Source organism: Narcine bancroftii, chromosome 3 (genome assembly GCF_036971445.1).
Source record: "Narcine bancroftii isolate sNarBan1 chromosome 3, sNarBan1.hap1, whole genome shotgun sequence".
Lineage (NCBI taxonomy): Eukaryota > Metazoa > Chordata > Chondrichthyes > Torpediniformes > Narcinidae > Narcine > Narcine bancroftii.
In genome coordinates, this window is record NC_091471.1 from 169,373,389 (window position 1) to 169,385,964 (window position 12,576).

General features: G+C 44.6%; 1 protein-coding gene across 1 annotated transcript in view; it reads left to right on the top strand.

Annotated features, from left to right (window-relative positions):
* The window catches only part of wrn (WRN RecQ like helicase), a 286,387-nt gene that overhangs the window by 151,675 nt on the left and 122,136 nt on the right, over positions 1-12,576 (top strand). The window contains exon 34 of the mRNA XM_069925810.1: positions 7,816-7,965. Coding sequence (XP_069781911.1) covers positions 7,816-7,965 — 150 coding nt within the window. The remainder of the gene's footprint in view (positions 1-7,815; positions 7,966-12,576) is intronic.

The following is a 12,576-nucleotide window of genomic DNA, read 5'->3' on the forward strand; positions in this document are numbered from 1 at the left end:
CAAAGTTTATTTAAAAATACAACTGTAAATAGTAAGAGAAATATAAATTGCTTCTTTGAGTTGGTTGAATTAAGGAATTTCAGATAACTATTTCCATTTCAGACCAACTTTTTTCTTACAAGTATGATTTTTGTGAAATAAATATTTTGTGCCAGATTTTGATTGCTCACTCTATTTGAATTGCCTAAAACTACGGACCTACAAATAAATGTTATGATTTGTTTTAACACAATCAAAAACTGATTAATTGTAAATTATTACACTGCTTTATGGGATCTTACTGTCTGCAAGTTGCAAGTTACTTTTCTAACATTACAGCAGTGGCAATACTCAGAAATAACTTATTGGGTCAAATGCACTTTGAAATGTCCAGCGACTCCAAATGGCACTGGTCCCGCTACACAGCCAACAGACAGGGACAGCACGTGGGGAAGAAGAGATTGTTACGCAAGATGGTACCCACGTGCAGAAAACCCGCTTTTGTTATGTGGGCCGTTGCATTAGTAAAAAGGGAGAAACGGCGGGAATGCGAGAGGTATAAAAGTCGGGCCTGAGCCTCCAATAAAATACAGAGCTTAACCTGACTGCACTTACATGTGTCTTTCTTTCGAGTAGCATGCGGCTACAATTAGTGACCCTGATGGTTTAAACGGCATCTAAACCCAACAATGAGCCAGCCGGCAGCAGTCCATGCAGTCGCTCTCAAGCTGCCGATCTTCAGGATGAATTAGCCACACATTTGGTTTGACCAGGCTGAGGCACAATTTCAGATCCTGCAGATTACAGCAGAGTCCACCTGGTACTACCAAGTGGTGAGTGCCCTGGATCAGGGCACGGCGAGCTGGGTGGCCGACTTCATCCAGGAGCCCCCATTAGAAGGCATACACTGCCTTCAAGGACTTGCTAATTGAGACCTTCAGGCTTTCAAGGCATGAGAGGGGTGACGTCTGCTCTACCTGGATGGACTGGGGGACAGGTCATCGCTGGCTCTCAGAATGAAATGCTGGCCTCCTGGGCAAACATGAACCCTGCATCATGTTTGAGCAGGCATTCCTGGAGCAACTGCCCAAGGATGTCCAATTGCTCCTGGTGGACGCCAACTTCAGCGAACCCACCCCCCCCCCCCCCCCCGAAACGTCGCAGCACGAGTGGACATTCTGTGGAAACAGAAAAGAGAGTGCTTGACATCTGCAGCCAGACCCATGCAGACCCGCTGAAGGAACAGCAGCCCCATGGAGGAAGCGATCCCAACAACCAGTGGTGCTTCTACCACCAGAGATGGGGTTCTGGGGCCCACCTGTGCAGGGGCCATTACGTGCCATGCACGTTTCAGGGAAAAGCCGAGGCCAGCTATTACTAATGGCTGGCCAACAAGATAGCCTCCTGAATGTTTGGGACCGCCAGTCCAGACAGCATTTCCTCTTGGACACAGGAACAGAGTTCAGCAATCCTTCCCCACACTGAGGGCTGTCAACAACAGCATGATCTGGACTTGTGGTACCTGCAAGGTCCAACTGCAGTTGGGAGGAAGCTTTTCTTATGGTGTTCACACTGGCTGCAGTGGAATAGCCGCTCCTCGGGGCAGAATTCTTTAACGCCCATAGCCTGCTCATGGATCTCAAGGGTCAGATACTGGTTCATGCCAAGATTTTCCAAACAGTCCCCCTCAAAGATGTCAAACTTCCAGCACTCCACCTGGACTCCATGCAGCAATCCACAGACGAATACGCCAAGGACCTGGCTGAGTTCCCAGCGGTGCTCACTCCCCCAATTCACCAAGGCGATGCCCCCCATGGAGTACAGCACCATGACCCAGGGCTCACTGTTCCACACACGAGCAAGTCACCTCCCTCTGGAGACGCTCCAACTGGTGAAGGAGGAATTCAAGAAAATGGAAGAGCTCGGCGTCGTACAGTGGTCAGACAGCATATGGGCACTTCCCCTGCATATAGTGCCCAAGGCTACAATGCCAGATCAATACCCCATGCTGCACACCCTGGACGTTCCCGCAAACCTGCATGGGATGAAGATCTTTTCCAAAGTGGACCTCGTGCGGGAATATCACCCAGATGATATCCCCAAGACCGCCATCATCACCCCGTTCGAATTCCTGTGAATGCCGTTTGGGTTGAAGAACACCACACAGACCTTTCAGCGGCTAATGGACGAGGTGGGCTGTGACTTGGATGGCACCTTCATCTACCTGGACGACATGCTCATGGCAAGCAGGAACCGACAAAAATGCTCAATGCACTTCCACAACTTCTACATCCAAATGAACAAGTTCAGACTGATGATCAACCCAGCCATATGCCAGTTCTGGCTGGAGGCTATTGACTTCCTGGGCCATAGGATAACCAGGGAAAGAGCCACAATGCTACCCAGCAAGATGGAGGCCATCCGGAGGTTTCCTAGGCCCAGCATGACCAGGGCACTTCAGGAGTTTGTGGGGATGATCAACTTCTATCACAGATGGTAGGCAAGGTGAAGGACATCACATGGGACGAGGAGTCAGCGGAGGCCTTCGTGAAGGCCAAGGAAGCCCTGACAGGCGCCGCTCTTCTGGTATATTTCAGGGCAGACCCTCCAACGGCCCTGACGGTGGATGCCTCAGGAATGGCGATTGGGGGCAGTTGGCAGCCGCTGGCTTTTTTCAGCAAACGTCTGTGGTCTCTGGAACTGAAGTACAGTGCGTTTGACAGAGAGCTACTGGCTCTGTACTTGGCCATTCACCAATTCAGGTACTTCCTCGAGGGCAAGTCTTTTATGGCCTTCACAGACAACAAGCCCTTGACCTTCATCTTGACCAAGATCATGGACCCCTGGTCAGCTTGCATCTCAGAATACACCTCGATGTAATGCATGTCTCCGGCAAGGGCAACGTGGTGTCCGATGCACTGTCCAGATGGATTATCTATGTGCTATCAAGGGGAGTGGATTTTGTAGCGCTGGCGGAGGCGCAGCAGAAAGACGACAAGGAGATTCCCCAGTATAGGACTGCCATATCGGGACTGCAGCTCCAGTCAGCACTGGTAACTGGCCAGGTCAGACCCATCATCCTGGTGGCTTGGAGATGACAGATTTTCAATCCTATCCATGGGCTGGCTCTCCCATCCATCAGGACCATGGTCAGGCTGGTGGCCAGCAAATACGTGTGGCATGGATCGCAAAAACAGGTTAGCGGTTGGTGAAGGTGTGCACGAAGTGCCAACAACCAAGGTACAGAGGCATACCAAGACCCCACCTCAGCACTTCGAGCCTGTGGAGTGATGGTTCAACCACATTCATGTGGACATTGTAGGACCCTTGCCAGTATCCCAGGATTTCTGCTACCTGTTCATGATGGTCAACCGCTTCACCATGTGGCCGGAAGCAGGCCCGCTGGCAGACACATCCACAACCTCGTGCGCCAGTGGCCCTCATCTCGTCCTGGGTAGCATGGTTCTGGTTACTGTCCCACATCACATCCGATAGAAGGGTCCAATTCACCTCCAGCCTGCGGTCTGACCTCGCCAACTTGTCGGTCGCCCAGCTGCACCACACAAGGGCCTAGCACCCACGGTCAAATGGGCTGGTGGAGCACTTCCACAGGCACCTCAAAACCGCATTCATGACCAGATTCCAAGGACCTAACTGGGTGGACGAGCTACCATGGGCATTGTTGGGTACCCACACAGCATCCAAGGAAGATATTAATACCTCTTTGGCCGAGCTCCTCTACGAGCTCCACTGGTGCTTCCGGGGGAATTAGTCCTGTCTCCAGGCAGGCAGCAGGACGATGCATCAGCTCTCCTCTGCAAGCTGAGGAAGAGTTGACAACCTGGCCCCGACTACACCTTCCAGGCACGGACATGCGAGGACCAACGTACCCAAGGACCTACAGGGCTGAGAGTATGTTTTCATTCGCATGGGTCTGCATCGTCCATCACTGCAGAGTACAAAACAATGGAGCCACATTTGAGCTGGAGGGTGGAGGCAAGACAGAGATTTTCACCACGGCAGCATAAAGCTGGCACACCTGGACCTGGAATGCCCAGACAAGTCACACCAGCTCCACGCAAAAGATGCAGGCCACTGAAGTCTGCAGAGACTGCCTCTAGGCATGAAGGACAATACTGGCGGTTCTTTGGGGGTGGGGGGGGTGGTCATGCAGCAATCAATGGCGCTCCGGGTGGCGAGCACACCTAAAAGCCAGCAGACTGCGTAGTAGCATTGGCCATAGCAAGTGAACCAGCGGACGAACGGCAAGGGCAGTTTAAGGGCCAGCGACCGCAAAATGATGCTGGCCCCTCTGCACAGCCAACAGACAGGGACAGCGCGCAGAGAAGAAGGGATTGTCATGCAAGAGGGTACATGTGTGCGGGAAACCTGCTTTTGTTATGCGGGCCATTACGTCAGTAAAAAGTGAGAAACACTGGGAACTGTAAGGTAAAAACATCATGAGTTGGGACCTTACAGAACGTGAGAGGTATAAAAGTCAGACCTGAACCCCCAATAAAACACAGAGCTTAATCTGACTGCACTCGCGTGTGTGTGTTTCTTTTAAGTAGCGCGCGGCTACACACATTGTTTAAATCCATTTTGAAGGTTCAATTTATGCTGACTAAATCAATATAGATCGTTGTGCATCTGTCAGAGCTTTTGATTATTCTGCTTTTGATTAAATCTGTCCCCAGATTTACAGGTCTCCCTGTCTCCTGCATGTCTGATACCCAGTTTTGGATGATCCAAATTGAAGCTTTATTCAAATGGTATCACTCAAAATCAACATTTTGGGTGGAAATTCTGGGAGTTTTCCTACATAGAGTTTCCCTATACAATGGTATGTTGGGTGAGACAGGAATTGCTCATAATGGTAGTTTTAGTGGGCGTGGCTTGGAATTGCATGATTATTGCAGTTCTAAAACATCTGAAGTTTATCGCATGTGGCTCTTACGTTAAGAAGTTTGACCATCCCATCTTTGACCAACATTGGTTACTTAAACTTGGTGTTGAATTCCTGAAAATTCAAAACTTAATTTATGTTGATGGATGTTTTCTCAAAGTCAGCAGTAATTTAATGGGGCTGCAGAATACTAGTTGGTGAGATGGAGGTGGTTAAAGAAGGGGCAAGTTAGAGATTATATTATCTTTCTAGTTCCTCACCTTGCCATCTCATTTTGTGGGGGCTTATCAAATGATCTGTCTTCCCATTTCTATATGACTATGCACTGTATGTCTGTTTCTCTTTTTATTCAGTGTGTAATGGGTCCAGAGGACCCCAAAACCCAGCAGTAATAGATTTTCACCAAGACAAATGGTTAAACACCAGTTACTTTTAATTTTCTTTAAACATAAAAACAGGATCAAACTTTAACTTGTTACTATTAAGTTAACTTACCCCCTAGTTCAGAAAAGTTCTTTGATTCACAGTCCAATCTCACTTCTCACTCCTCCAAGTTCACCAGTATCTGGCAATTCTTATACTCTGCACAGAATTTAATATTTATGAATTTTCACCAAGTTCTGATGTTTAAAGGTAATTGGTCACCGCTCAGGAAGTTTCTAGTTGGTTTCAGAGAGAGATTCATTGCTCATCGGACACAAACTGATTTACTTCCATCAGTCACTTCAGTGTCTTGCCAAAGAAACTTCTCCCATCAGGGTTTTCCAAATGATAACCTCTTCTTCCAGGTCTCCACAGAGCTCCTTCTGTTTCCCTTATTTCAGGAGATACTCTAGTAAGCCATTTCCTCTTGTAAGGACCACAAGGGTTTTCACCAGGCTGAAGTCAGAACTCACAACCTGTCTTCAAACTGGGGTTTCAACAGCTTGTCATGCTGCAACTTCCAAAAGCCACTGCAGAACTCCAACTGAGTTCTCTCTCTCTGCTTGCAAAAAGCACCTCATAGTGCTGCAGACCCAGTCTTTGAAAGATCTTATCAACCTCTGAGCTTGGACTTTTTCATTTGCGCCTGCTTTTTAAGTTCCTTAGCAGAGCATTTCCAAAATAGTTTTTATTGTCTTTGCAAAGGCACTTGGTGCTTCAATGTCTCACTTTCAGCAAAGCTCTTGCATTTTAAATGAGATCTGTTTTGTGAAGTGTTTGTTTAAGTGACCTACATTAAACCCCCACAATCTTTTTCCTTTAAAAACATATTTATATAATATAAAATATAAAATACCCGCCAGAAGTGTATTATGCTTTTCATATTTTTTTCTCATTGCCTTTGTGAATTTTGTCATGTTTTGTTGTCTTTTCCCACTCCCATGTATTAATCTCTGGTTCTGATAATCTGAATTGTTGGCTTTGTGTAACTAACTGAGTACAGAACTGCCTAAGGTGACATCCTCTGATTTTTCTCTGCCTTCCTGGAGTGAAAGACTTTCGTTTCTGATTAGGGATTTGCTCTATGGAAGAATCAGCAGCGTAGATGGGTGTTTTCTCAGAAAATCTTTTGGAGAAGAGAGCTTTGTGCTCATTTGCTGCCACTGTTCTTTGTTTAATCAGTAAATTGGTTCCATATCTTTGGAGTCCAGTGAAGATGCCAATCATAAATTGAAAATGCTCTGTTATCATGTTAAAGTGCTAGAAGTGACTTCAAAGTACCTGTCAACGTGTATGAAAGTTTATTATATATTCTGCTGCATCTACGCTTAATAGGACGATTCATAACATATTTCTTTTTTCTTCTTTGGCTTGGCTTCGCGGACGAAGATTTATGGAGGGGGTAAAAAGTCCACGTCAGCTGCAGGCTCGTTTGTGGCTGACAAGTCCGATGCAGGACAGGCAGACACGATTGCAGCGGTTGCAGGGGAAAATTGGTTGGTTGGGGTTGGGTGTTGGGTTTTTCCTCCTTTGCCTTTTGTCAGTGAGGTGGGCTCTGCGGTCTTCTTCAAAGGAGGTTGCTGCCCGCCAAACTGTGAGGCGCCAAGATGCACGGATTGAGGCGTTATCAGCCCACTGGCGGTGGTCAATGTGGCAGGCACCAAGAGATTTCTTTAGGCAGTCCTTGTACCTTTTCTTTGGTGCACCTCTGTCACGGTGGCCAGTGGAGAGCTCGCCATATAACACGATCTTGGGAAGGCGATGGTCCTCCATTCTGGAGACGTGACCCATCCAGCGCAGCTGGATCTTCAGCAGCGTGGACTCGATGCTGTCGACCTCTGCCATCTCGAGTACTTCGACGTTAGGGATGTAAGCGCTCCAATGGATGTTGAGGATGGAGCGGAGACAACGCTGGTGGAAGCGTTCTAGGAGCCGTAGGTGGTGCCGGTAGAGGACCCATGATTCGGAGCCGAACAGGAGTGTGGGTATGACAACGGCTCTGTATACGCTTATCTTTGTGAGGTTTTTCAGTTGGTTGTCTTTTGTGTGGTCTTCCAAAGGCGCTATTTGCCTTGGCGAGTCTGTTGTCTATCTCATTGTCGATCCTTGCATCTGATGAAATGGTGCAGCCGAGATATAACAAACCATGAAAAGACGTGGTTTGGTGATCAGGTATATATAAAAAAAAAATATTTTAAAGCATAATTTTGTCTTGAGGTGATGTGCAGAATTAAAACAATCTTTAGGAATCTCCATGGCTTGACACTGGCTAATGATGTTTCAGGTAATTTGGATGGTCTTTAATTTTGCCTCCTGATATTGCTATTTTCTTTTCTATATTTTAATGTTCCTTTTAATCCCGCCTCAGCAAGGAAATGGTTACTCTCTTCATCTTGTATTTTCTATTATTCCTCTATGAAACACATGCATTCTATGTTAAAAGATGCTGCACATACAGTAGTAGATTTAAAGCTATTCTGCCACTTTATTTTTTTTGCTCTCTGCAGGAGAAACCAACAGACACGCAAAAACCTTCTGTGCTGCTTTGTAGCCAGAATCAAACTGCTGGGTGTAGTCAGAGAAGCATTTCCCCTGATAGTTTTGTGTCCTGGAACGATGCTTCCACCAGGGACTTGTTTGATGATTCACAATCAGAGGTGAGGCCAATGTGACTGTTCATTTACTGGACATTCACGTGACATTTTGCGGGTCAGGTTAATCATTACCAATGATTCCACCAGCGTTATGATTTCAAACATGTTAAAAAATTTAAATGCAATCACATTTTTTGGAAAGTGTAGATATAAAAACAAAAATCACGTGAAATGAAATCCTGTAAATTTAATGAAAAAACAACAGCAAAATAAGTATTGTATATAATATCATAGAGCAGAAACAAACTTACCAGTCCATGGTGACAATGCTGTATTAATGTTTATATTTTAGTTTTATTAATGAATATCTAACAATGTGACCAATTGGCTGGAGTTTGCAAGTGCCTTTCACTGAATAACATGAACTGGAGGAGGAGTGCACTGCTTGTTAGGGAGGACATTACAGCGTGAGGTGGCAGGATGGTATGGAGGGATCGACCAGTGAGGCTGTTTGGGTGGAATTGAGGGGTGGAGGAGGCAAGAGGGTGCTAATAGGGGTGTATTACAGACCACCAAATGGGCCAAGGGAATTAGAGGAACAAATTTGTAGGGAGGTAACGTATATGTGTAAAAATCATAGGGTAGTGATCATGGGAGATTTTAACTTCCCACACATTGATTGGGATACCCATACGGTTAGAGGGCTGGATGGGCTGGAGTTTGTTAAATGTGTTCAGAATTGTTTTCTAAATCAGTTAGTAGAAGAACCGACTCGGGATGGTGTAATACTGGATCTCCTGTTAGGGAACGAGCTAGATCAGGTAGCGGACATTAATGTTGGAGAACCAATTGGGTCTAGTGACCATAATTCTGTTAGTTTTGGGGTAGTTTTAAGGAAGAGCAAGGAAAGGCCTAAAGTTGAGGTTCTGAATTGGAAAAGAGCAAATTTCGTAGGAATAAGAAGGGATTTGGGGAGTATTGAGTGGGACAAGATATTTTCAGGTAAGGATGTTAATGAAAAATGGAGGATATTCAAAAAAGAAATTTTGAGGGTACAGAGTAGTTATGTCCCAGTCTGGATCAAAGGAAAGGCTGGAAGTCATAGGGAGACTTGGTTTTCGAGGAATATTGGAAATTTGGTTAGGAGAAAAATGGAGGTGTACAAGAGGTATAAAGAGCAGGTAGCTGAGAAGTTGAAGGAGGACTACAAGGAGTGTAGAAGGAATCTTAAGAAAGAAATTAGAAAGGCCAAAAAAAGGCATGAAGAGGCTTTGGCTGACAGAGTAGAAACAAATCCAAAGGGTTTCTATAAGTACATTAAAAGTAAAAGATTAGTGGGAGATAAAATTGGACCCCTTGTAGATAGCGAGGGTAGGCTGAGTGAGAAGTCTGAGGAAATGGGGGAAATTTTGAATGATTTCTTTGCCTCGGTATTCACTAGGGAAAAAAATGTTGAACCAGTTGAAATAAAGAAAAATAGTGGGGAGGTCATGAAGCATATAAGGATAACCGAGGAGGTAGTGATGGCTGTGTTAAAAAAGATAAAGTTGGATAAATCTCCCGGACTGGACAAAATATTCCCTAGGACACTCAGGGAGGCTAGTGGACAGTTAGTGGGGCCATTAACAGAGATATTTAGGATGTCACTGGCCACGGGGGTGGTACCAAAGGATTGGAGGGTGGCGCATGTAGTTCCTCTGTTTAAGAAAGGGTACAAATGCAAACCTGGGAATTATAGGCCTGTAAGTCTGACGTCTGTGGTGGGCAAGTTGATGGAAAGTGTTCTGAGGGATGCTATTTACAAATTTTTGGAGGTACAAGGATTGATAGGGAGTAATCAGCATGGTTTTGTCAGGGGTAGATCATGCTTGACAAACCTGATTGAGTTCTTCGAGGGGGTTACAAAAAAGGTTGATGAAGGGAAAGCTGTGGATGTTGTCTATTTGGACTTTAGTAAAGCTTTTGACAAAGTTCCCCACAGGAGGTTAGGAAAAAAGGTGGAAGCATTAGGTATAAATAAGGAGGTAGTGAAATGGATTCAGCAGTGGTTGGATGGAAGGTGTCAGAGAGTAGTGGTAGAAAATTGTTTGTCCATTTAGAGGCCGGTGACTAGTGGAGTTCCTCAGGGTTCGGTCCTGGGTCCACTATTATTTGTTATATATATTAACGATCTGGATGTAGGGGTAGAAAATTGGATAAGCAAGTTTGCAGATGACACAAAGATTGGTGGTGTTGTGGACAGTGAGGTAGATTACCGTAGATTAAAAGGTGATTTAGGAAGGCTGGAGGTGTGGGCTGAGAAATGGCTGATGGAATTTAATACAGATAAATGTGAGGTGCTGCATTTTGGAAAGGCAAATTTAAATAGGTCATATACATTGAATGGTAGACAATTGAGGAGTGCAGAGCAACAAAGGGATTTAGGAGTTATGGTAAATAGTACCCTCAAGGCTGATACTCAGGTAGATGGTGTGGTGAAGAAGGCATTTGGAATGTTGGCCTTCATAAATCGGAGTATTGAATTCAAGAGTAGGGAGGTTATGATGAAATTGTACAAGGCATTGGTGAGGCCAAATTTGGAGTACTGTGTACAGTTTTGGTCACCAAATTATAGGAAAGATATAAACAAAATAGAGAGAGTGCAGAGAAGGTTCACGAGAATGTTGACAGGATTTCAGGGTCTGAGTTACAGGGAAAGGTTGTGCAGACTGGGGCTTTTTTCTCTGGAGCGTAGAAGATTGAGAGGGGACTTGATAGAGGTGTTTAAGATTTTTAAAGGGACAGACAGAGTAAATGTGGATAGGCTTTTTCAATTAAGAAAGGAGGAGATTCAAACTAGAGGACATGGTTAAAGATTGAAGGGGGAAAATTATAAGGGGAACATGAGGGGAAATTTCTTTACGCAGAGGGTGGTGGGGATGTGGAATGAGCTTCCGGCAGACGTGGTTGAGGCGGGGTCATTGGTTACATTTAAGGAAAGACTGGATCGTTACATGGATAGGAGGGGACTAGAGGGGTATGGACCGGGTGCTGGTCAGTGGGACTAAGAGGGTGGGGATTTGCTACGGCATGGACTAGTAGGGCCGAACTGGCCTGTTCTGTGCTGTAAGTGGTTATATGGTTACATGGATGTGTTGTTGATCCTCCAAATTTTAATAATATAGACAATAATACAAGAGAATGGAATTAGGCCATTTGGTCCATCACGTCTACTTCACCTTTCAAATCCTGTCTAATAAATTTTTCCTTTCAACTCTATTTCCTGTCATCTTCCCATAACCTTTGACACCCTTCCTAATCAGGCCACATTAAGACCATTAATTAACATGCAGTTACCAAAATGATGCTGAATGACTGGAAAAGGCACAAGCCAGACAATCACAATGATAAAAGGCCAGTTCTTGAAATATCTTTGTCATGTCAGTGTATAAAGTGTGTTGTTGTTAGACAGTTGTACATTATTAGCTGTTTGAAGAATGGGAAATTTATATTTTAATCATTGTTTTGTTTCAGCAATCTGCTATATAACTATGTACAGTAGTCGCTAATGTTTGGCACAAGACCATTTTTTTCTTTCTTTGACTCTATGCTCCACAGTTTTAAATTTGAAATCGAACAATTCACGTATGATTAATGTGCACATTCCAGATTTTAGGGAAGATTAATTGCATACATTTTGGTTTGATCAGGTAAAAATTAACACATTTTTTTAGACGTTAGTTCTCCCATTTCAGGGCACCATTATGTTTGGTGTCACAGACATGTTATCATTAATCTTTATGATAAAATATATTTTTTAGAGAGCTACTGTGGGGGGTGGGGTGGGGTAGGTTTGAGTGACACAAAGAGAACATTACATCATTTTAAACCAGACGCCGAAGCTCCATCAAGTGGGAGATTAATAAACTTATTATTGTTCAGTTCAAAGCTGTAAAAAAAGACTTAAGATTGTTCTCCCATTTGAAATCTTGAGACAATGAATGTTTGCTGAGAAGACCTGTAATCTAGATAAATATTGGGAGAGTTTGGTAAAATTAGAGTAGGTTACATACGTACACACATTTTAAAACAGATCTCATTTGAAATACTGAAGAATTTATATTCAGTGGACTTTACCGAAACTACGGAGAAAGCTATGCACATTTCACAAGTAGGTGCTAATTGAAATGATGTCATCAAATGAATCGACTGGAGACAGGTCATCTGTGTTGAACATTTTTACAAGGCTTCTGACCTTTCTGCAAAGTGCACAGAAAGGTCACTCCTGAGAAGTTTGTTTACCTAAGACAACAGATGGGAGCAAAAGACTAACTCCTATTGATTGCTGGAGAAGGTGGGGGTTTTGCAAGTGAAAGTCACATGGGTTTTCTGGCAGTTGGAGAGAGAGAGAGAGCGAGAGAGAGAGAAGGGTGAAACAAGTTCTCTCGGCCAGTGTGTATGTGACACTGAAAGACAGCTGAACAGTCACAGCTCTGGATGCCAAGAAGCTTGTTGGAACTGAAACAGAAAACTCCAGAGTGGCGAATGGCTGATGTTTCTCTTGGAAAAAGAGAAACAGAAAGGAACTCTGTGATAGCCTGAAAGAAAGAGATTATCATCTGGAGAACCCTGATGGGGCAAGTTTCATCAGCAAGGTGACTAATGGTGGTACCTCAGTTGTGGAAATCCTGGAAC